The sequence below is a fragment of the Glandiceps talaboti genome, chromosome 6 (assembly GCF_964340395.1).
Source record: "Glandiceps talaboti chromosome 6, keGlaTala1.1, whole genome shotgun sequence".
NCBI classification, from domain to species: Eukaryota; Metazoa; Hemichordata; class Enteropneusta; family Spengelidae; genus Glandiceps; species Glandiceps talaboti.
In genome coordinates, this window is record NC_135554.1 from 941,654 (window position 1) to 967,594 (window position 25,941).

Consider the following 25,941-nt stretch of genomic DNA (forward strand, 5'->3'; position numbering starts at 1 on the left):
AAACTGTATTAATTCCTAGATCAGACTATGAGATTATAATAATTAGTACATTTATCACATAAGTATGTCGGAGTCTTCCCTCGTTCTCACATAGAAAATAGCAGCAATGACATTGTAGCATTATTACTATAAAGTATGTGATAATTTGGAAAAAAAAAAACGTTTATCACACATACCAATCCATACTTGTAACCCAAGTGATAGGCACCATCATTACCTCCCGTAATTATAAGGGTATGGGAGGTATTAAAAAGGGGGATGTCTGTCTGTGTGTCTGTCATGCATCCATCTGTGTATGTATGTATGTGTGCGTGTGTGTGTGTGTGTGTGTGTGTGTGTGTGTGTGTGTGTCTTTCAGTCTGTGTCACCATTTTCTTAAAAATGGCTGGCTCAATTACAATGAAATTTAGTACCTATAATGTTTAGGGTAATGGCTAGACCTGATTAGTTTTTGAGCGAGATCTGTTCATGTTAACAGGGAAAATTGACATATCAATGAAATCAACTAATTAAGCAATATCTTAAGACTGAATACGCCAATTTCAATATAATTTAGCATATTTGTTAAACATAACAACATACATTTGTCCTATAAAATTCGTTGATGTACTTTACAGCATTAATGAATAATTTGCATAATTAATTATTTTTGGTAATTAGGCTATATCTTAAGAATGCATACTTCAAATTCAATATACTTTAGTACATACTTTAACCATAAGAAAACACATATGTCCTATCAAGTTTGTTGATGTACCTTACAGTGTTAATGAATAATTTGCATAATTAATGACTTTGGTAATTAGGCTACATCTTAAGAATACATACTTCATTTTCAATATACTTCAGTACACACGTTAACCATAACAATCGCATATGTCCTGTAAAGCTTGTTGATGTACCTTTCAATGTTAATGAATAATTTGCATAATTAATGATTCTTGGTAATTAGGCTATATCTTATGACTGCATCGCCACTCTGTGAGTATTGTTAGTTGTGTTAAGTTACAGTACAGTGTACAACCAGCCAGTATACATATTTACCGGATAGCACAGACGTTGATATTCAATCGTTACCAGAGCACAACATGGCCTCCTTCCAACAAGCACCTAAGCAATGGTGCTTATGTCAGAAACTGTTAATTCATTTGAGAATTGGCGTCAGAACCTGAGAGATACTCTTTCACAATTTTGCACCATTCCTCACTGAAGGAGCACATTGGACAAAGAAAACCAAGACTACCCCTTTGAGAGGATTTGGAGACGATGGTGAAGACATCGCTGCCGACAAACGTATGACTGCCCAACAGAAGGTCAATGCTTTGGAACTTATGTTGGGGCAAATAGCCAATTATTGTCCTGTTATTTCACGCAATATAATTGTCAACAACTCATTGAGAATGACATAGTCCCCGCTATGATTGTTTTTTAAGGAATTATCACTACTCTGATCACGCAACAACACCTGTGAACCTAAATCAAACAGACTTAGATATGTTGTGTCTGCTTGTTGGACATGGAACATGCCTACAACAATAAAGGATGGGTCGGGTATGGGGGATCATATCACAACGAAAATGGATATGCACATGTATGTCATAGAACACTGTCCTAATACCAACTTTGAATGAGATCTGATCAAGCATGTCTGAGTTCATGGCTTTGGACATAGAAAAATCGCAAACAAAATGGCTGCAGGTGGCCATATTGGATCGTATCACAACAACAATGAATATGCACATGTCATAGAACACTGTCCCAATACCAACTTTGAATGAGATCTGTTCAAGCATGTCTGAGTTATGGCTTTGGACATGGAAAATTTGCAAACAAAATGGCTGCCAGGCAGCTATATTGGATCGTATCATGATGAAAATGGATATGCACATGTATGTCATAGAACACTGTCCTAATACCAACTTTGAATGAGATCTGTTCAAGCATGTCTGAGTTATGGCTTTGGACATGGAAAATTTGCAAACAAAATGGCTGCCAGGCAGCTATATTGGATCGTATCATGATGAAAATGGATATGCACATATATGTCAAAGAACACTGTCCTAATACCAACTTTGAATGAGATCTGTTCAAGCATGTCTGAGTTATGGCTTTGGACATGGAAAATTCGCAAACAAAATGGCTGCCAGGCAGCCATATTGGATCGTATCACAACAACAATGAATAAGTACATGTATGTCATAGAACACTGTCCTAAGACGAACTTTGAATGAGATCTGTTCAAGCATGTCTGAGTTATGGCTTTGGACATGGAAAATTTGCAAACAAAATGGCTGCCAGGCAGCCATATTGGATCGTATCACGATGAAAATGGATATGCACATGTATGTCATAGAACACTGTCCTAATACCAACTTTGAATGAGATCTGTTCAAGCATGTTTGAGTTATGGCTTTGGACAGGGAAAATTTACAAACAAAATGGCTGCTAGGCGGCCATATTGGATCGTATCATAAAGCAAATTGACGTGCATATGTATGCCATTTGAAAAAAATCGGTCCAGGCATCTCCAAGAAACGGCTGCGGATGGACGGACGGACGCACGCACGGACACACGGAACCCAATCCATAAGTCCCCGTCCCAGACTTAGTCCGGCGGGGACTAACAATACACTGACACTTTTTGATCCTAGCTACCTTAATATTCAGTTGTGCTAAGCGGACTAATCAAAAACCTGTATTTACACCTAACAGACTTTTACAATATGTGTAAGGTTACAAATAGTAATTTCAGCTAATGCGGATACCACATAATACAGTCTCACCTGTTCATCATGATGTTTTGACAACTCTTTGCAGTATTGAATCAAGAGTCTCATGTTAACATAACTTGCATAGCCCTTCAAATGCCCTACCTAGATTTCCAACAACCACTATACTGTGAAAGAAATTGTACCTATTTAATTACAATTCCTGTCTGTCTATGTCTCCCCCCCCTCTCTCTCTCTCTCTCTCTCTCTCTCTCTCTCTCTCTCTCTCTCTCTCTCTCTCTCTCTCTCTCTCTCTCTCTCTCTCTCTCTCTCTCTCTCTCTCTCTCTCTCTCTCTCTCTCTTTACCAACCATAATGATGATATAATACTCTTACCATACACTTGAACCAATGGCATAACTGACCATGCTATCAACTTCTCTTCGTCTAGTAATGGCACTTCAGCTGCTATGTCATCAGGAATATTTTCAGCTTTCATTCGTTGACGCAGATAAAACCTAGCAACTAGTATCATATCAGTCTGAAAATTGACATCATTGAATAATGCCTAAAATAAAGAATTATTATCAGTTTACCCATATAAATTAATATTATCAGTTTACCCATATAAATTAATATGGTCAGTTTACCCATATAAATTAATATTATCAGTTTACCCATATAAATTAATATGGTCAGTTTTCCCATATAAACATATACTGTCAGTTTACCCATATAAATTAATATGGTCAGTTTACCCATATAAATTAATATTATCAGTTTACCCATATAAATTAATATGGTCAGTTTTCCCATATAAACAAATACTGTCAGTTTACCCATATAAATTAATATGGTCAGTTTACCCATATAAATTAATATGGTCAGTTTACCCATATAAATTAATATTATCAGTTTACCCATATAAATTAATATGATCAGTTTACCCATATAAATTAATATTGTCAGTCCCCCCCCCATATAAATTAATATGGTCAGTTTACCCATATAAACATATACTGTCAGTTCCCTCCCCCATATAAACAAATATTGTCAGTTTTCCCATATAAACATATATTGTCAGTTTCCTCCCCCATATAAACAAATATTGTCAGTCCCCCCCCTATATAAACAAATATTGTCAGTCCCCCCCCATATAAACAAATATTGTCAGTTCCCCCATACAAACAAATATTGTCAGTCCCCCCCCCTATATAAACAAATATTGTCAGCCCCCCCCCCCCCCCCCCCATATAAACAAATATTGTCAGTTTCCCCATATAAACAAACATTGTCAGTTTCCCCATACAAACAAATATTGTCAGTCCCCTCCCATATAAACAAATATTGTCAGTCCCCCCCATACAAACAAATATAGTCAGTCCCCCCCATTCAAACAAATATTGTGAGCCCCCCACCCCCCCCCATATAAGCATATATTGTCAGTTTCCCCCATACAAACAAATATTGTCAGTCCCCCCCCATAAAAACAAATATTGTCAGTTTCCCCATATAAACAAATATTGTCAGTCTCCCCATACAAACAAATATTGTCAGTCCCCTCCCATATAAACAAATATTGTCAGTCCCCCCCCCCCATACAAACAAATATAGTCAGTCCCCCCATTCAAACAAATATTGTCAGCCCTCCCCCATATAAGCATATATTGTCAGTCTCCCCGATTTAAACAAATATTGTCAGTTTCCCCAATATAAACAAATATTGTCAGTTTTCCCATATAAACAAATATTGTCAGTCCCCAATATAAACAAATATTGTCAGTTTCCCCATATAAATAAATAATGTCAGTTTCCCCCATACAAACAAATATTGTCAGTCCCCCCCCCCCCCCATATATATAAATAAATATTGTCAGTTCCCCCATTTAAAGATATATTGTCAGTCCCCTCCCCATATACATAAATAATGTCAGTTTCCCCCATACAAACAAATATTGTCAGTCCCCCCCCCATATATATAAATAAATATTGTCAGTTCCCCCATTTAAAGATATATTGTCAGTCCCCTCCCCATATACATAAATAATGTCAGTCTCCCCCATATAAATAAATATTGTCAGTCCCCTCCCCATATACATAAATAATGTCAGTCTCCCCCATATAAATAAATATTGTCAGTCCCCTCCCCATATACATAAATAATGTCAGTCCCCCCCCATATAAACAAATATTGTCAGTCTCCCCCATATAAACAAATATTGTCAGTTTCCCCATATAAATAAATATTGTCAGTTTCCCCAATATAAACAAATATTGTCAGTTTCCCCATATAAATAAATATTGTCAGTTTCCTCATATAAACAAATATTGTCAGTTTCCCCATATAAATAAATATTGTCAGTTTCCCCATATAAATAAATATTGTCAGTTCCCCAATATAAATAAATATTGTCAGTTCCCCAATTTAAAGATATATTGTCAGTCCCCCCCCCCATATAAACAAATATTGTCAGTCCCCCCATATAAACAAATATTGTCAGTCCCCCCATATAAATAAATAATGTCAGTTTCCCCAATATAAACAAATATTGTCAGTCCCCCCCCCCATATAAACAAATATTGTCAGTCCCCCCATATAAACAAATATTGTCAGTCTCCCCCCCCCATATAAACAAATATTGTCAGTCCCCTCCCCCATACAAACAAATATTGTCAGTTTCCCCCATACAAACAAATATTGTCAGTCCCCCTATATAAACAAATATTGTCAGTCCCCCCATATAAACAAATATTGTCAGTCTCCCCCATATAAACAAATATAGTCAGTCTCCCCATTTAAACAAATATTGTCAGTTTCCCCCATATAAACAAATATTGTCAGTCTCCCCATTTAAACAAATATTGTCAGTCCCCCCATACAAACAAATATTGTCAGTTTCCCCCATACAAACAAATATTGTCAGTCCCCCTATATAAACAAATATTGTCAGTTTCCCCAATATAAACAAATATTGTCAGTTTCCCCATATAAACAAATATTGTCAGTCCCCCATTTAAACATATATTGTCAGTCCCCCCCCATATAAACAAATATTGTCAGTCCCCCCCCCCCCCCATATAAATAAATATTGTCAGTTTCCCCAATTAAACAAATATTGTCAGTTTCCCCCATATAAACAAGCGACCTATCAGTCAGAATAGCTCCGCTGTTGTTTTTAATTTAATTTTTTATTTTGGTAACATGTAGAAGTGGTTCAGTTCTTCAGCTCTTCACTATGCAGTTTTGTTTTAGTGATGTAATAAAGTGGTTAGTGGTTTCATATGATGTCTCACTATAAAACACATTTTGCACAGAAAGTTGGTAATGTATTGTACTTTTATACCATAGTCACCATTTTATTAAAAAAATCTACTGTTATGAAAAATTACACAAAATCTCAGAAAAATAATGACTGGGAAATGCACACAAGAAAAAGAAAAAAAAGAGGATTTTGAGGTTGGCTATAAATAATTCCAGTGTCTTACAGCTTTAACCCTGGAAAATTTAAATGATGAATGAAATAAACTAGGGATCTAAAATAATTTTGAGGCAATTCGAATTTCAATTTTCTAACAAATTTACCAAGTCAACAACATTCAACTTGTACTAGTTGTAGTAGACATAACATTGTCTGATATTTTAATTTACGGAGTTTCTTGTGACTGGCACCTGTCAGCAGACTCGGCCAATTTTTTTTCATCATTCCATTGTATTTAAACCTTGTACTTGACATTTCGCAATATTTATAATTCTCAACAAAATACCTCAACATGCCTCACCTCGCTCATACTCAAAGCAGTCCCGGTATGATCACTAGCACTGACTAGTCGTGCTTGCATACGGAGTAATCCGGGACTCGATTCTGACAATTGTCCCTACTATTTGTTTAGAGTCAAGTCAGCAATATAGACCGCCTGTCGTATGTAAGCAGGGCTAACCACTGGCATCACCAGAGAGAACCTTTTCGGATTTACATGTAAAACGGGGAAAGATACGAAAAACATAATGCAAAGTCTGAAGCCAAATTAAAGTTGTAATTATTTTAATTATTTTAACTTGCCAAATATTTGCATTTTGGAAATGGCAAAACAAGAACTCCCGTGTTGTTGCTGTGGAAAATCGCCTGGTCAAACGAGGTCAGCTTCAGCTTCCGGGTCAAATCAGCCTCCCCCCCCCCTCTCCCCCCAGGGAACATGCACACCAAATATCAAAGTATTCTGGTCGTTACTTTGGAGAAGATGATGAAAATAAAAAAAGTTGACGGACACGTATGATTCACCTATACCTCTATACTCTATACCCACCTATACCTAAAGCTACGCTTTCAGCTTTCGCTGACAGCGGAGCTAACAAATATTGTTAGTTCCCCCACATAACCCAATAGTCAGTTTTCCCCACAAACAAATATTGCCAATACTCCCCTCCCAAAAAATCCCAACAAAACAAAACAGCCTTTCTAACATATCTTTTTGATTTATTTCATTTCAGAATCATTATTTGTCCTTTCTATTCTATTCAATATAAACAAATAAAGTTTAAAGTTTATAAACCTACCTCCTGCTGTCTAAATCTATATGCAAGACAATATATATGAGGTTATTACCCAATATCATCTCTTCGTTCGTCGTATTGCTGTGAGTGCAGTTTCTGTAACATGACGTGAGACATTACGAAAACTGCGAGAATGATGATACAACGAATGAAGAGGTGATATTTGGTAATAACCAATTTATCATATGCCTATGCCCAGGAGTTCAAAGGGAAATTTTCGAAAAATAAAAAGAGCATGGCTTGCTATACACTACAGGGCGATTCATGTGTCTTTTGACCTTGTGACATTCCCGTACACATAGTTTGCTGAAGTTTGTATATAAAACTTACCTCCTGCAAATCTATCTTATAAGTTTGTATATAAAACTTACCTCCTGCAAATCTATCTTATAAGTTTGTATATAAAACTTACCTCCTGCAAATCTATCTTATAAGTTTGTATATAAAACTTACCTCCTGCAAATCTATCTTATAAGTTTGTATATAAAACTTATCTCCTGCAAATCTATCTTATAAGTTTGTATATAAAACTTACCTGCTGCAAATCTATCTTATAAACAAGATCATAAAGCTTTGTTTATAAACTTACCTCCTGCTGACCAAATATATGATAGCCATATTTATAGTTACTGCGTACAGGTGTTGTTGTACAAGTGATAGCTGTATCACCTGCTTTGGCAGGCTGCCCTGTGTACTGATGATATACAGTCAGTCGAACCTAACAACAGTTTAGTATATACATATACTTGTTAACATACACAACCTATAACAGTTTAGTATATACATATATCTGTTAACATATACAACCTATAACTGTTAAGTATATATATATATATATATATATATATATATATATATATATATATATATATATATATATACATATATATATATATATACATATATATATATATATATATATATATATATATATATATATATATATATATATATATATATATATATATATATATATATATATATATATATATATATATAACTATTAAAAATAGTACAGTATCAAGTAAGATACACAGGAGCCGTTACACAGTGTTTCATGCTTACACAATCATCGGACGACGTCATCGTCCGATGATTGTGTAAGCATGAAACACTGTGTAACGGCTCCTGTGTATCTTACTTGATACTGTACTATTTTTAATAGTTATACCGCTCTACATGTATATGTATTGAGCACTGTTTGCTCCAGTATAGACATATTGTATATGTTGAGTATATATATATATATATATATTATATATATATATATATATATATATATATAATTATATATATATATATATATATATATATATATATATATATATATATATATTATATAAATATATATATATATATATTATATAAATATATATATTATATATATATAGTTTTGGTAGTACTGGAACTCTTTCTTGGTTGTAACTCGGAGTTTCACGCATAGTGCGATCGTCAGACAACTATAACTGTTAAGTATATACATATATCTGTTAGTAGATTGATACTCACCGAGTTATATATATATATATCTGTTAACATATACAACCTACAACAGTTAAGTATATACATATACTTGTTAACATTTAGATAAATCATTTGTAGAGGTAATTGAATATTTTAAATAAAGTTTAAACCATTTATATTGTACTGTTGATGTTAATTTGTAAAAGAATTGATTCCATGTTTTAGAAAAGCAAATAAGTTTTCAAACGTCATTAATCTAAAGACTCAATTAAACACAACTACACACACAGTATCCCATATACATGCCATTCCTGCTTGTATTGCTTTCATCTATTTTGGATTTGTTGTCGAGAACTTTAATTTGTCTAATAGAATTTAATAGACTAGAATAAATAGAACAAAGAAGAACAGAACTAGAGCAGAGTATGAAAAAGAATAGAATACAATAAAAAATATTAGAATATAGAATAGATATTGAAAAATAAGATAATATTATGCAATGGATCAGAACAGACATAACAGAACAGAATAGGAATATAATCAATCAAAGACATAGTCCCCAATTTGTATGTTTGATGGCAAAGTTATTGTTCAAATCAGAATGGTGTCTCCAGGTACAAAATTTTATAATTTATTCACCATTATTTGCTATTTGACCTTGATTATGGAGATCAGAGTCAAAGGTCAAGGTATAAAAAGAAAGCTAACCTTGGGTATAGACATTTAAATGGAGTCTTTATTTATTCAACTTCTTGAGTTAACATGGAAAGAAAAAGCTTGGTCATTGCACCTTGTAAGTGTTTGTCAAACATATATAGGAACTAGACTAACTATATACATGGACATTGAATATCCAATATCTAGACACAGGCTGGGTCAGGCACTTTCAGTCACAGTGTTTGCCACATATTATTTCAAAGTGTCCTAAATTGGTTATGTTTGTACACAATTCAACATGTTCAGGTCAGTGGAGGAACAGATTTTAGAGCCAGTAAATCTTAAGGTATTTCATTTCTTTTGTGTCACATGTACAGCTACACATGCAAGTTTTTCTACCACAAGATGACACAATGCAACTCATGGCATGCAATAGCGAGAAGTCATTTCTAACAAATAACTTACTTAAAGGTGGCCATGGTGCAGTGTTGTGATGCCATACCATATGTATTGGATCATTTATCAAGAGACAGAGTTTATGTTATATTTGAATGTATATTTATAGCTATTTGTTTATGGTTTATTTTATGCACATACATTTTTTTTGTTTAATAGCTTACACAGTGCCCACAAGTGGCAGCATAGCGGCTCAATGACTAGTACGCATGCGCGTCCTATATACTATGCAATGTTTTTTGGTGGTAAAACCCAAGGATGCATTGCAGTACAATGACTACACATGCACGTTCTATGTACGATGTGCAATCTCCACACCGAGAGCGGTATCTATGATATCATCATGAGGCAGCCGCTCACAAATGAATTTACCCAGCTGTGCGAGCTTAGGGGCTTTGAATGTATATTTATAGCTATTTGTTTATGGTTTATTTTATGCACATACATTTTTTTTGTTTAATAGCTTACACAGTGCCCACAAGTGGCAGCATAGCGGCTCAATGACTAGTACGCATGCGCGTCCTATATACTATGCAATGTTTTTTGGTGGTAAAACCCAAGGATGCATTGCAGTACAATGACTACACATGCATGTTCTATGTACGATGTGCAATCTCCACACCGAGAGCGCTATCTATGATATCATCATGAGGCAGCCGCTCACAAATGAATTTACCCAGCTGTGCGAGCTTAGGGGCTTTGGCCTAGTTATGATATTAAATGTATGGACATTTAAGTATAGGAGCGTGGCTCATGATTTTCTTTAGTTGAAAACAAGGTGACCCCCCCCCCCCCTTATTCACTTTGTAAAAATGATGACCCCCCCCCCCTTCTTTGAGTCCCAAATTAAGGTAACACCCCCCCCTCCCCCCCCCCCCAGCCTCGCTCCCTACCAAAAACCATTAATTATGCAAATTATTCATTAACACTGTAAGGTACATCTACAAACTTGATAGGACATATGCGTTTTCTTATGGTTAACGTATGTACTAAATTATATTGAATTTGAAATATGCATTCCTAAGATATAGCCTAATTACCCAAAATAATTAATTATGCAAATTATTCATTAACGCTATAAGGTACATCGACAAAGAGAGAGAGAGAGAGAGAGAGAGAGAGAGAGAGAGAGAGAGAGAGAGAGAGAGAGAGAGAGACATGACAGACACACAGACAGACATCCCCCTTTTAATACCTCCCGTACCCTTACGGGACGTAAAAATACCTACTTGCTAATCAAGTCTGTCTCCTTATACGTTAACACTGTACATAAAATGTATAAATAAATACATGGCAATGTATAATGAGGGCAGTGAAAAAAAACTAAATATCTATGAAAATATATATATTGTACATCAACATGAGTTGCAGTATATTCACATCTGGTGAAGAAAATGTCTCTTTAGAAATCTCATCATTGATAATTGTAGATTTTTACAAGGGCACGTAGTGCCTGATATAAAATCAGAATTATATGAAGGAGGATGAAGTGAGATATAACAGGTATTTTGAGGACTTTAACAACATCGGCAAAAGCTGGTTTAAACTGGTGGCTACACCAATTACCATTATGCAACGGCAGACAGATAAGATCACTAACACCAGACTGACAATGCCTCCAGGAAGGGATGGGGCAGTGTATTCAATGAGGAGAAAGCCAGCAGGTCCTGGAGCAGGGAAGAACAAATATTACATATCAATGTGCTTGAGCTGCTTGCTGCCTTTCTGGTTGTAAAGACATTCATGAAACAGATACAACATTGTCACTTGTTGATCAGATTGGAAAAAACTGCGATAAGCTAGGTAAACAAAATGGGGATTATCAGGTCTCAATCACTCGCCCAAAACAGCTGTGGGATTGGTGCCTTCACAAACAGAACACTCTGTCAGCAGACCACATTCCAGGGATCCTGAATGTGGAAGTAGACAGACAGTCAAGGTTAATACAACAAGATCCAAGTGAGTCTGGAAATTGAAACGCTCAGTTTTCAGAGAAATAAACAAGTGACTGGCCCATGCCAGAGGGACCTGTTCACAAACAGACTAAATTACCAACTCCCCAAATACTACAGTTGGAGACCTGACCAAAGTACTGTAGGGATAAATACATTGACACAAACAATGGAGGGACTAATGAATTATGCCCTTTCCCCATTCATCCTTATTGGAAAATGCCTATAAGGAAAATAAAAACAGAACAGACAATGATAATTCTAATAGCGCCAGTATGGCAGGCGCAACCCTGGAACCCAATGTTGTTAAACATGCTAATATAACAACCAATCCTCATACAGCCAAAACAAGACCTCCTCACCAATCCACTGGGGGAGGGGCACCCCCTGATTCACAACAAAACGCTTCACTTGGGCACCTGGAAAGTGTCAGGCAAACTTTACTTCAGAGGGCATTTCGGGAGACATTGCAGAACTCTTACTTGAATCAGTCAGAGGGTCTACACACAAACAGTATGACAGTGCATGGCGTTAAGTGGGATAGCTGGTGTAATACAAAAACACTAACTATAAAATCTATCTTAGATTACCTATAGCTGAACAATTCAAAGCGGGAAAAGAGTATAGTACACTAAATTGTTACCTCTTCCGCACACATCCCTATTTATAAATTTGTATGTTGGCTATTCAAAGGGATATTTAGTAAAGACTACCTTTTAGCCCTGTTATACTTTTACATGGGAATTCTTAGTGTCGAAAATATAAAACTACAGTACCTGCTTACATTGGTAAAAAACGAAGACCTGACAATATAAAAAGAGCTAACATTTAACTTGTAGTTTTAATGGCATTAACATCATTCTGCAAAAAGGTCATCAGAACTAGCTATAATTGGCACTAGATTCAGTAAACCTGCACCTAATGGGCTTTCTCCCCATTGTATACACCCGTCCCTTCCTGGAGGCATCCCTCATGATGACTAAGTCTGGGGTTAGTGCATGGCCGGCCTCTTATCCATCTGCCGTTGCATAAAGGTAATTGGTGTATCCACCAATTAAATTGTTTTTGTCGATGTTGTTAAAGTCGTTAAAACACCTGTTATATCTCACAAGTACTCCTGAGATATAATGTGAGGGTAGACACTTGAATGGTGTATGAATGTGTTAAAACTTTTTGGAAATATTAAAGAAAATGTGCTTGTTTAAAAGAAGTACAGCTGCCATTTTTCTATTCAGGTCAAAGTCATGAAGTTAAGTGAGATGCATATGCCTCACATAGTAACAATCAAGACATTAAAACATCATCAGTTCAAATGTTTGATTCCACAAGCTAAGATAACCCAAATTTGGCTATTTGACCTTTAAAAATGCTTTCACGGTCAAAGGTCAGGGTCTTAAACGAATGTTCAAACATGATAATATGGGTGTATAGGCACTTGAATGGAATCACTGTGTTATACCTCCAAAGTAATAATGCTTGTGAAATTTAACAACAAATCTGGCCGCCATTCGGACATATTTGATGTGGTCATAAAACAAAGTGGTGTGCATATGTCTCACATTGCATGTTACACTCATTCTCAGTTAACATATACAAATTGAGGTGCTAATTTGGACCAGTCGATAATGTGTTATAAGTAGACTATAGGGGAGATGGGACTGCTTTATGGTGACAAATTTCAGCACATGAATGGAACCCGTTCTTATGATTTTTATAGTTTAAGTATTAGTATGCAATTTAGCCATGTAATTTACGTTACCAGATAATCTGTTTTCCATTGGATAGCACTAGTGCATATATCCCAAAAGTAAGGAATTTTTTTTGTAAAAAAATTTTGTTCTTTGAATTTTACATAAATTTTGCCAAATAATGCATAATATGGTGATTTAGGTTACCATGGCAACAGATATTCCTGAAATGATAACTATTTTTCACAAACTACCCAATATAGGGTGGTCAGTATGCAAATGAACTGTTATAATTAAATTTATCATGTTATTTTCCAGATATGTAGGTGTTTAATGAAACAACATTTTTTAGTCTACTCTGTTTCCATGGAAACAGCTGTCCTATTTTAGATAATTTGTGTTACAACAGATACATCTCATACATGTCAAAAACAAGGAAAATTTTTCATTAATTTTTATTTTTTTCCATGTTTGATGTCAAATTTTGGAAAAATCATCCACATATTATGGTGATTTTGGTTACCATGGAAACGGATGTTAATAAAAAGACCCCATTTTGCGAACTCAGCATACAAAACTACCCAAGGTAGGGTGGTTAATATTCAACTAAACTCATTTATTATAAAAAAATATGATTTCTATATAATATTTATTTAATTATTATTATCATTATTATCAATGTCTTGTTTGAATGTGTGAATGAGTTTGTAAGTTCAAAATAACATAATTGCATTTGTAATGTGAGCGTATTTTATGTTTCCATGAAAGCCACTATCCAATTTTTTAGTAAAAAAATACATCTGACATACACCTACAAACAAATGGGTTTGCTATTAAAACATGTATGTCAGACGATGTGCTGATTACAAGGTCAAATTACGATCCCAAATTTCGATGAGCCGGGCCTGACTACATTACAACATGTCACGTGCAAGGAGGGTGCTACATGCATACATAAACAAACCGGTGTGTGGGAATGTGAAGAAAATTACAGGCCTTCGCTAGTTTTCTGTTAAATATTACATGTAAAAGCCTGCAACCATTAGCAATAATGACAGTATAACACAGAAATAACAATATACTGTGTGAAATTATGATTTAATACAAATTACTCAGCTTGAAAATACAACCCCCATCTTGACACATTCTTGTCCTTTTCAGTTGCGCTGACATTTTCAAACATGTACGTTAACGAAGTCATCAGCTCTACATACCTTTTGCTATGAACAAAGTTCAACTTTCCTTTCTTGGCAATGTAAATCACATAACATATATATACGAACACGTAGTACATAAACTTCAGTTGAATATATGACATGACCGTGATGGATAAGCGATGTAACATTCGATAATATGTAGGTTTTTGAGTAATAAGGTCCAGTTTGACACAACATTGACACTCGTGTACCAAAATATCCATCCAAAGTTGCGTTCAAGGAAACCGTTAGTTGTGTTATGATTGAACACAATGCCGCCGGATATAGTTCCATACCTTCCATTTTTAAGGGAATATTGATAAATTATCCATGATTTCACAGTTGTGTCACCATCAAGGTTGTGTGACCTTTTATTTGCGTTGTTTTAGTACGCACGCGCTGTACAGATGCACACGCAAACACCTTGTGAATGTGATACAATGTTACACAGTGTAACAATATCATCATGCCTGGAATGACCTATATCACGTGCACTCCACATGTATACCGTACATTTCATTATTTCACATACGTTTTTGCATTCGGATTAATATATTATTACATGTTATCGGCTATTCATGAAAGTACAATTTGTAATAAATGAAACAATATTCTTACAGCGTTTTACTGTAGCAGAAGTTATGAAACAGGTCAAGTCAACTTTATGGCATGCCAGCACAATGACATCGCATTTTCAATTGCGATCAAATCAAATCAAAACCATACGATTTTAGAAGAGATTCAAACGACTTAAAATCTCAAATTTTTATCGCAAGTAACGCGAAGGTAAAAAAAATTAAATCAAGCAATTGTAGGAGGGCGAATTTCACATTTAATTCCGAATACTATGTCAGATTTCCCATAGAAAAACAATGGCCGTGTTCTTTTATGACAACTGAACTTTGCTCACGTTCAACTTTTTCAAATGTGCACCATTCGGTCTGAAAATTCATAATTAGAGACCAAAGGGGTTTTGTAAAAATCTCTTGGTTTTAGATTTGTCATTTTAAAAATTCTTTTCTGGAAAATGCTGTGCTATCGCTGACTATGTTGTTAAAACTAATTAAGAAAACCATTGTAATTTGTAAACTGGCACATTTTACCATGTACATCTACATAAATACAGACCTCTAACTTCGTTATTCTGTAAATAAATTACAAGTAATACATACAGACTGACCTAGCATTTGCTTTCACAAAAATCAGTCTTTAATTTCATGAAAGCTGTGTGGCAAATAAAATTGATAGTTTCGAGTTATTCCATATATTTTAGTTTAATACCCGTCAGCAAATACATGTAATGCTATCAACAGGTCAGCGATATGTGTTCCACGGACACTCACCACAGTCAGTACAGTACTACTGCGCTCATATCAGAAAAAATTGAAATCGATATTCTTTTCACTAAACTTTGCAACATTAATTTATGACAACTGACTTAAACTTCACTCAGCTCATGTTCAACTTTTTCAAATGCACACCAATCTGTCTGAAAAATCGTAGGTAGAGACCAAAGGGATTTTGTGAAAATCTGAGTCATCACTACCGCTACCATCGCTGTCAATCAAATATTAGTGCCTAAATGATTCGGGGAATACTGGACAATTGAGATCTTCGCTGGGCTGCAGTGCTAGTGCCAATTTAGTCATAAATAAGATAATATTGTTATACTTTTATACATGGTAAGTACCAAGCTCCCAATTGTTACGACTTGGAGCTTGAATGGGAAATGTTGAACAATTAATTGTGGGTGTAAAACGTCAACCTTTACACCTCCTACGTATACACAACAACCATATTCCTCTAAAGTCCTCCCAAAATTGTTCATTATTATATAATATTTAAACCCCTTCACTTGTAATAATAATAATAATAATAATAATAATAAAATAGTATATAGAAATAATATTTTTTGTAATAATCAGGTTTATTGGAATATTAACCACCCTACCTGGGGTAGTTTTGTATGCTGAGTTCAAACAAGCGACCTATCGGTCAGAATAGCTCCGCTGGTTTTTTTTTAATTTAATTTTTTATTTTGGTGACACGTAGAAGTGGTTCAGTTCTTCAGCTCTTCACTATGCAGTTTTGTTTTAGCTATGCAATAAAGTGGTTAGTGGTTCATATGATGTCTCACTGTAAAACACATTTTACACATAAGTTGGTAATGTATTGTACTTTTATACCAGTCACCATTTTATAACAAAAATCTACTGTTATGAAAAATTGCACAAAATCTCAGAAAAAAAATGACTGGGAAATGCACACAAGAAAAAGAAAAAAAAGAGGATTTTGAGGTTGGCTATAAATAATTCCATTGTCTTACAGCTTTAACCCTGGGAAATTTTAATGATGAATGAAATAAACTAGGGATCTAAAATAATTTGAATTTCAATTTTCTAACAAATTTACCAAGTCAACAACATTCAACTTGTACAAGTTGAGTAGATATATATAGGGAAGAAATGTATTAATCGCCATCTTAGTTTCCGGACGGCGACAATCCCTGCCAAGTACCAGAAAGAGAGTCATTCTGGCAGCCATACGTTACAGTGGTAACACTCGTTCATGTTCTATTACCTTTCATAAAGAAAACACAACGAAATGGTTGAAGTGATCTTTTTTTTTAAATTTCTTTTCATCACAACAACAAAATCTGCGTGATCAAAAGTGTTGTAAACTAAACCAGAAAGAATTATCGGACTGGCTAAACTTCCCGATGAACTGGAGTAAGGTCCAAGTCCAAGTAAGCCTCGATAGTACGTGAGAAAATCGTCTCAAACTAGCGATACAACTTTCAAAATATAACTTGACATGTCTTCATTTGTTAGATTTATACAATTCAAGACGCGTTTTCACTCGAAAATAACAATTCTGTGAATAATGACACTCTGAACGCAGCAATTTCTCGGACGATGTTACCACTGTAACGTATGGCTGACAATGACTTGCTTCCGGGTTAGTCCCTCGTGCATCCGGGTACCTGGGGTTGTCGCCGTACGGAAACTAAGAAAGATGGAATTTACAGTGTTTCTTGTGACCGGCGCGGCGCCTGTCAGCAGACTCGGCAATTTTTTTTCATCATTCCATTGTATTTAAACCTTGTACTTGACATTTCGCAATATTTATAATTCTCAACAAAATACCTCAACATGCCTCACTTCGCTCGTACTCAAAGCAGCCCCTCGCGGTATGATCACTGATGACATGACGAGAGAACCTTTTCGGATTTACATGTAAAACAGGGTAAGATACGCAAAACATAATGCAAAGTCTGAAGCCAAATTAAAGTTGTGATTATTTTAATTATTTTTACTTGCCAAATATTTGCATTTTGGAAATGGAAAAAGACACGTTCATGTCGTTTAACTTTACATGTGAACTGTCGGCCATGGCCAATAAACAAAATTTGGTTGATTCACAGTCCGCAGTTAGACTGCTCTTGCATAACTTCAACCGCATGCCTTCCTTACGCAAGTTGTCTTAATTCTGGTTCACTGTCACTCCAAATTGCACGACAATATAGAATTAATCACAAGTTACATGTTATCTGAAAACATCACATTTTTATAGTGGGTCTGAAGTGAGGTTTTAGTAAGTACCAAGAACGTCCTGTGTTGTTACTTGCTGTGGAAAATCGCCTGGTCAATTGAGGTCAGCTTCAGCTTCTGGTCGAATCAGGATAGAGTATGCAAATAAGGACGTTGCGGACTGGCTGATTATGTAGAAGGGGTGCAGAATTTGGATTTGAAGTTTACAACCCTGTTTCGAATAAACGCTTGTCACTTCATGCATTTGGGCGCCCAATGTGTAGAATTATGACTATAGCACATATTACATTGCTTGTTTGACGTCAATAGTGTCTTTTGAAAAGTGGCAGTTTACTTAAAGTCTCGTCGACTGATTTCCAATATGGCGTCGGTCATTATGCTCATTAACATATTCATTTTTTTTTCAAATTACAAAAAAAAAATCATAAAAAATAAAAATGAAGATGTGCTGACTTGAAATTAACAAACCTGAGTAAGCTACCCCCTGCGCATCAACACACCAGATATCAAAGCAATCTGACAATAAGTTTTCACGGAGATGATGAAAATGACATTTTATGAAAAAAAATCATAAAAAATTGAAAATGGCACAGATCAACTTGGCATGAACAAATCTGAATAGCCTCCCCCCAGGGAACATGCACACCAAATATCTAAGAATACTGACTGTCACTTTCGGAGAAAATAATGAAAATATAAAAGTTTGACGGACACCTATGATTCACTCTACTCTCTATACTCTATACAACCTATACCTAAAGCTACGCTTTCAGCTTTCGCTGACAGCGGAGCTAAAAAGAGGGTCATTTTATGAATATATGTTGCCATGGTAACCAAAATCACCATAATATGTTAATCATTTTTCCAAAGTTTGACATAAAACATTGAAAAAAAAGATAATACAGTGAAAAAATGTCCTTGTATTAGACATGTATGAGTTAGTGCTACCTGGTGTAACATAAACTGTATAAAATTTGATGGCTGTTTCCATGGCAACATAAGGTAGACGTGAAAATTATGTTTTCATTACATACACATACATCTCACAAATAACATTATAAATCTGATAAATATCTTTTTATTGGCACATTGACCCCACTACCAAGGGAAGTTTGTCATACTGAATTCAAAAAAAGTGGTCATTTAATGAACATCAGTTGCCATGGTAACCAAAATAACCATAGTATGTGATTTTTTGAAAAATTTGACATAAAACACTTTAAAAATTTCAAATTTAGGAAAAAACATCATTGCTGTTTGAATGTATGGGTTGGTGATATATGTTGTAACAAGGTTTCATGATTTTTGAAATTATCTGTATCAAACCTATGCAATTCTAAAACTCTAAAATCACCAGAATAAATTGTAAATACCTAAAATACCACCAGTTCTTGACAATTCCATTTATGCAGCGTGGTTAAGTCTTTTATCACAAAATCTTCAAAGTAAGTGTACACACACATTTGAGTACAAGTTGACATGATCGTTGACTCCATACTGTATATTATTGTTTGTACTTGGATTTTATCCAACAAAATATCGTCTGCTTTTAAATTCTCCAACTCAACTGACAACATGATGTGCATATGCGTACGTACATATTTCCGGGTCCCAGTTACACATGCCAAATTCAAACGATAAGGACACAATATAGTTGGGATCGATCACAGTATCACTACATCGATAGTTACAGGAACATCAATATTATTATCCAGAATTTCTCAGTCGTGAAGATTGCTGACAAGTGCAGAATTATCAAGATGGCGACTGGTTTATTTTGCGCGTGCAAGACGACTGACATCACTAGAATGTATTACAATGTAGCTATAGTTATCACGCGAATCACGCATGTTATGTGCACTGCATTTATGTGTGTATGCAGCATGCAGTACGAGGTGTGCCATACACACATCATATACACAAAATGATAGGCAATGAAAGCAACCAACTCACTAGTTTATTGTTTACATGACTTTGCTGAACGACTAGGAATAATCATTAATTTACAAGTTGCTAAAATTTACACGAAGTTGACTTAAAAGCAGAAAGGGCATTGCAAATATTTTGTAATGCATGGTATAGTCCGGATTGTTTGTCTTGCTTTCAAGCAGACTACCGAGAGTTGATTATTATTACAAATATTGTGAGACGCATTACAAATATTGCTTTCAGGGAATGTCATCAGCAACTTTATAAATCATTACAGGACAATGTATTTGTCTATAACCTTGCTCGGTCGTGATGCGAGCTATTCAGACAAATATCGGGGGGGGGGGGGGGGGCTTGGGGGGGCTAGTCCCTTATTTGAGTATACCGTACATTTATGTGCCACACTTTTGGGTTCGTTTTCTAGCCATTTGGTCTAAAATGGGGTCAGGGTTTTTCCGAACTCAAGAGTCTAAAACGGGTCCATTATATTTGATTTTGTTTGGTCTAAAATGTGGCCCTTTGTCCTTTGCCAAATCGTATTTGCTATTAGTTGCCCAAAAATGTTGCCCCTCAGGAAAATGTATTTTGTCTAAACTTTATGCTAAAAAAAACCCCTGTAAATTAATGGTCTAAATGGGATATTGATTTTTGGTCAAAGTGGGTCTAAAATTGGGCCTATGACAACACACCCCTATCAGAGATGGCCACTGGTTCCGCCCCGGGAGAAATATTGGTAAAAGTCAAACTAGTCCGAAACATGTGAAGTCACAGTCAGTTACACTGGCATATAGAATAAATAATTTAGGTTCGAACAAACTCTATAGATTCCTGAGGATATTCCACACTGATCTATGTTTTGTCATTGCACAGAACTGCTAATAGTATATACAAACATTTAGACTTTTGTCGACAGGGCACACTCCACAGTATTATGACATACATTAGATTTGAATTATTAAAAGTTCAGTTATTAAAGTGTGGAGTGTGCATAATTAGTAATATATTAAATAATACTTATATTTATATTCATATACAGAGGAGTAACCAAACTCCAAACTGTTATAACTAGAGCTTGAATGAGAAATGTCGCAAAATTAATTGAGTAGTAAACTTCAACTTCAGTGATATTCAACTAAAGTCCTCCCAGACATTTTCATTATGATATAATATTACACCCCTTAACTTTTTCATTTTCCTAACATGCAATTTTGAAATTACTTTTACTATATTTTAGACTCTCACAAATTGAATGCAGAAGTATGTACAGATAAAGTTGTGAAAGGGCGCCCTCAAACGTCAATCAGCATAGCAAATATGAGCCGGCATAGCAAATATATGCTCAAACTGATACATTTTATTGACAATAGGACCAAAAGGCACCATTCCTCTAAATTGTCTCTCACACAATGCTTTATTACTATATACTATTTAAACCCCTTCACTTGTAATAATAATAATAATAATAATAATAATAATAATAATAATAATAATAATAATAATAGGGTTGTCGGTGGCCAAGTGGTTAAACCACTTGCCTCTTACCACTGCGGTCGGGGTTCGAACCCCATTCAGGGTTCGATTAAATTTACCACGCTGTAAGTAAGAAGAGTGTCGTTCAGTTTGACTTTACCGAACAACGCAGGTTTTCCCCGGGTACTCCGGTTTCCTCCTGCATTAACACTGAACCCATGAGGGATGGCCCTCACTGGACTTCTTGGGAGACAAGTGTTTAAATGCTTAAAGAACTATCCAGTATAATACAATATTTAACTTGTTAAATAAGTGTTTGACAACACAGGAAGGTACACACCTAGCAATTACATAACCTCTGTTTACAGACCATACCAGTCACACATTTATTGCCTATCACCTCATTCTTTCACAAGAATTCGCTACCATCACAGCCGTAGTACACTTCTCCACATTCCCACCACCACCCCTTTCAACCTCCTCTTGGCAACTGACCTGGTCTATGGCACTTTGGGGGACCGTACTTCGTACTTCTGCAGTGCCCTCTGCCCAAAGTGACTTTGTTTTATGCTGGATTTATTTGACATGTAGTTACCTTTGCCTTTGTTATGCGTGTCTTGTTTTCTAACTTATCTGGATGTGTGTGTCAAAATAAAGATTATCATTAATAATAATAATAATAATAATAATGTTGGGTTCTTATATAGCGCTTTCCCACACCGTGCTCAAAGTGCTTTACAATTATTACCCCTGGCTCGGATCAGAATGGCACAACGACCCTTTAGTCTTCCTCAACTGCCCGGGGAGCATACAATCCATTGCAGCCATTTAAGTGCATAGGATTAAAGCCTTCACACTGATACATATTATTCAGTCATTGCAGAAAAAAATCGGGAAGTTTACCATTGTGCTCAATCCTTTCAAATAACAAGCGACCTATCGGTCAGAATAGCTCCGTTGTTCTTTTTATTTTTTATTTTGGTAACGATGTAATAAAGTTGTTAGTGGTTTCATATGATGTCTCACTATAAAAAACATTTTACACAGAAGTTGGTAAAATATTGTACTTTTATACCATAGTCACCATTTTATAACAAAAATTACTGTTATGAAAATTACACAAAATAACAGAAAAACAAGTCATTGAGAATGACATACTCCCTGCTATGATTGGGTTTTAAGGAATTATCACTACTCTGATCACGCAACAACACTTGTGAATCTATATCAAACAGACTTAGATATGTTGTGTCTGCTTGTTGGACATGGAACATGCCTACAACAATAAAGGATGGGTCGGGTATGGGGGATCGTATCATGAAGAAAATGGATATGCACATGTATGTCATAGAACACTGTCCTAATACCAACTTTGAATGAGATCTGTTCAAGCATGTCTGAGTTATGGCTTTGGACTTAGAAAAATCGCAAACAAAATGGCTGCCAGGTGGCCATATTGGATCGTATCATAACAACAATGAACAAGTCATTGAGTATGACATAGTCCCCGCTATAATTGGGTTTTAAGGAATTATCACTACTCTGATCACGCAACAGCATTTGTGAACCTAAATCAAACAGACTTAGATATGTTGTGTCTGCTTGTTGGACATGGAATATGCCTCCAACAATAAAGGATTGGTTGGGTATGGGGGATCATATCACAATGAAAATGGAGTCTGAGTTATGGCTTTGGACAATCCCATGGAAAATTCACAAACAAAATGGCTGCCAGGCAGCCATATTGGATCGTATCACGACAAAAATGGATATGCACATGTATGTCATAGAATGCTGTCCTAATACCAACTTTGAATGAGATCTGTTTAATCATGTCTGAGTTATGGCTTTGGACATGAAAAATAGCAAACAAAATGGCTACCAGGCAGCCATATTGGATCGTATCACAATGAAAATGCATATGCACATGTATGTCATAGAACACTGTCCTAATACCAACTTTGAATGAGATCTGTTCAAGCATGTCTGAGTTATGGCTTTAGACAGGGAAAATTCGCAAACAAAATGGTTGCTAGGCGGCCATATTGGATCGTATCATAAAACAAATTGATGTGCATATGTATGCCATAGCATGTTGCCCCTGTACCAAGTTTGAAAAAAATCGGGCCAGGCATCTCCAAGAAACGGCTGTGGACGGACGGACGGACGGACGGACGGACGGACGCACAGATGCACGGACGCACGGACGGACAGACGGAACCCAATCCATAAGTCCCCGTTCCGGACTTCGTCCGCGGGGACTAATATGCACATGTATGTCATAGAACACTGTCCAAATACCAACTTTGAATGAGATCTGTTCAAGCATGTCTGAGTTATGGCTTTGGACATGGAAAATTCGCAAACAAAATGGCTGCCAGGCGGCCATATTGGATCGTATCACGATGAAAATGGATATGCACATGTATGTCATAGAACACTGTCCTAATACCAACTTTGAATGAGATCTGTTCAAGCATGTCTGAGTTATGGCTTTAGACAGGGAAAATTTGCAAACAAAATGGCTGCCAGGTGGCCATATTGGATCGTATCATGAAACAAATTGATGTGCAAATGTATGCCATTGTATGTTGCCCCTTTACCAAATTTGAATGAAATCAGTAATGGCATCTCCAAGAAACAGCTGCAAGGACCCACGGACGCACGGACGGACAGACGGAACCCAATCCATAAGTCCCCGTCCCGGACTTCGTCCAGCGGGGACTAATAATGACTGGGAATTGCGCGCACACACACACACACACACACACACACAAAGGATTTTTGAGGTTGACTATAAATAATTCCAGTGTCTTACAGCTTTAAACCTGGAAAATTTTAATAATAATTGAAATAAACTAGGTATCTAAGATAATTTTGAGGTAATTCGAATTTTAATTTTATAACAAAGTTATCAAAAACACTGTCCATAAGCTTAATTGTCAACAACATTCAACTTGTAGTAGACATAACATCATCTAATATTTAAATTTACGGAGTGCCTTGTGACTGGCGCCTGTCATCATTCCATCGTATTTAAACCTTGTACTTGACATTTCGCAATATTTATAATTCTCAACAAAATACCTGAACATGCTTCACCTCGCTCGTACTCAAAGAAGCCCCGGTATGATCACTGACATGACTAGAGAGAACCTTTTCGGATTTACATGTAAAACGGGGAAAGATACGCAAAACATAATGCAAAGTCTGAAGCCAAATTAAAGTTGTAATTATTTTAATTATTTTTACTTGCCAAATATTTGCATTTTGGAAATGGCAAGACATGTTCATGTCGATACATCATAGATAACTAACAGTAGTTATCTGTGTTTACATGTAAACTGTTGGCCAATAAACAAAGTTTGGTCGATTCACTGTACGCACTGCTCTTAACTACACCCGCACGCCTTTATGGCCTAGGCATGCCTTGCCTTGCTTACGCGAGTTGTCTTCATTCTAGTTCACTGTCACTCCAAATTGCACTCCAAATTGCTTACGCGAGTTGTCTTCATTCTAGTTCACTGTCACTCCAAATTGCACGACATAGAATTAATCACAAGTTACATGTTATCTGAAAACATCAAACTTTTATAGTGGGTCTGAAGTATGATTTTAGTGAGGTTTCTATCAATATCCAATCTTATTTGACAATATATCCAGGTTTCTATCAATATCCAATCTTATTTGGCAATATATCTAGGTTTCTATCAATATCCAACCTTATTTGGCAATATATCCCGGTTTCTATCAATATCCAACTTTATTTGGCAACATATCCAGGTTTCTATCAATATCCAATCTTATTTGGCAATATATCTAGGTTTCTATCAATATCCAACCTTATTTGGCAATATTTCCGGGTTTCTATCAATATCCAATCTTATTTGACAATATATCCAGGTTTCAATCAATATCCAAGTCATGTTGAAGTACATTGATGTGTAATACAATTACATGTAATTTTATACCTGTGATTTTGTTGGACTGTAACGCCTCACACCGTAATGGAAACAAACGAAAATCCAAATCAATTTTTTTCATTGTTGTGTACATTTATAATGTAATCAAATAACAATTTAAATTGACGTAACATAAATTATCCGTTGGTTTTGTCGAAAACTTTTCAAGCTATACCTCTCAGTGTACATGAAAACAAGTCTGTTTTCAAATATTTAAAGTATGTCGTCATAACGAACACTGTGACATTAAAACTTTGTAACATCACTGTTTCGTACAGTTAGTAAAGTTGTTGGGTAAATGAAAACGTCATATAACATATTTTACAAAGAACGTTATTTTTTGTGGCTTTAAATAGT

The 25,941-nt window shown here is 35.6% G+C and overlaps 1 protein-coding gene across 6 annotated transcripts in view; it reads right to left on the reverse strand.

Annotated features, from left to right (window-relative positions):
* Window positions 1-25,941, reverse strand: part of LOC144436074 (uncharacterized) — a 201,940-nt gene that overhangs the window by 69,928 nt on the left and 106,071 nt on the right. For all 6 annotated transcript variants that reach the window (XM_078124743.1, XM_078124744.1, XM_078124746.1 and 3 more), the window contains 2 exons: window positions 7,849-7,977; window positions 3,104-3,275 (listed from right to left, as the gene is read on the reverse strand). In XM_078124743.1, coding sequence (XP_077980869.1) covers window positions 3,104-3,275; window positions 7,849-7,977 — 301 coding nt within the window. The remainder of the gene's footprint in view (window positions 1-3,103; window positions 3,276-7,848; window positions 7,978-25,941) is intronic.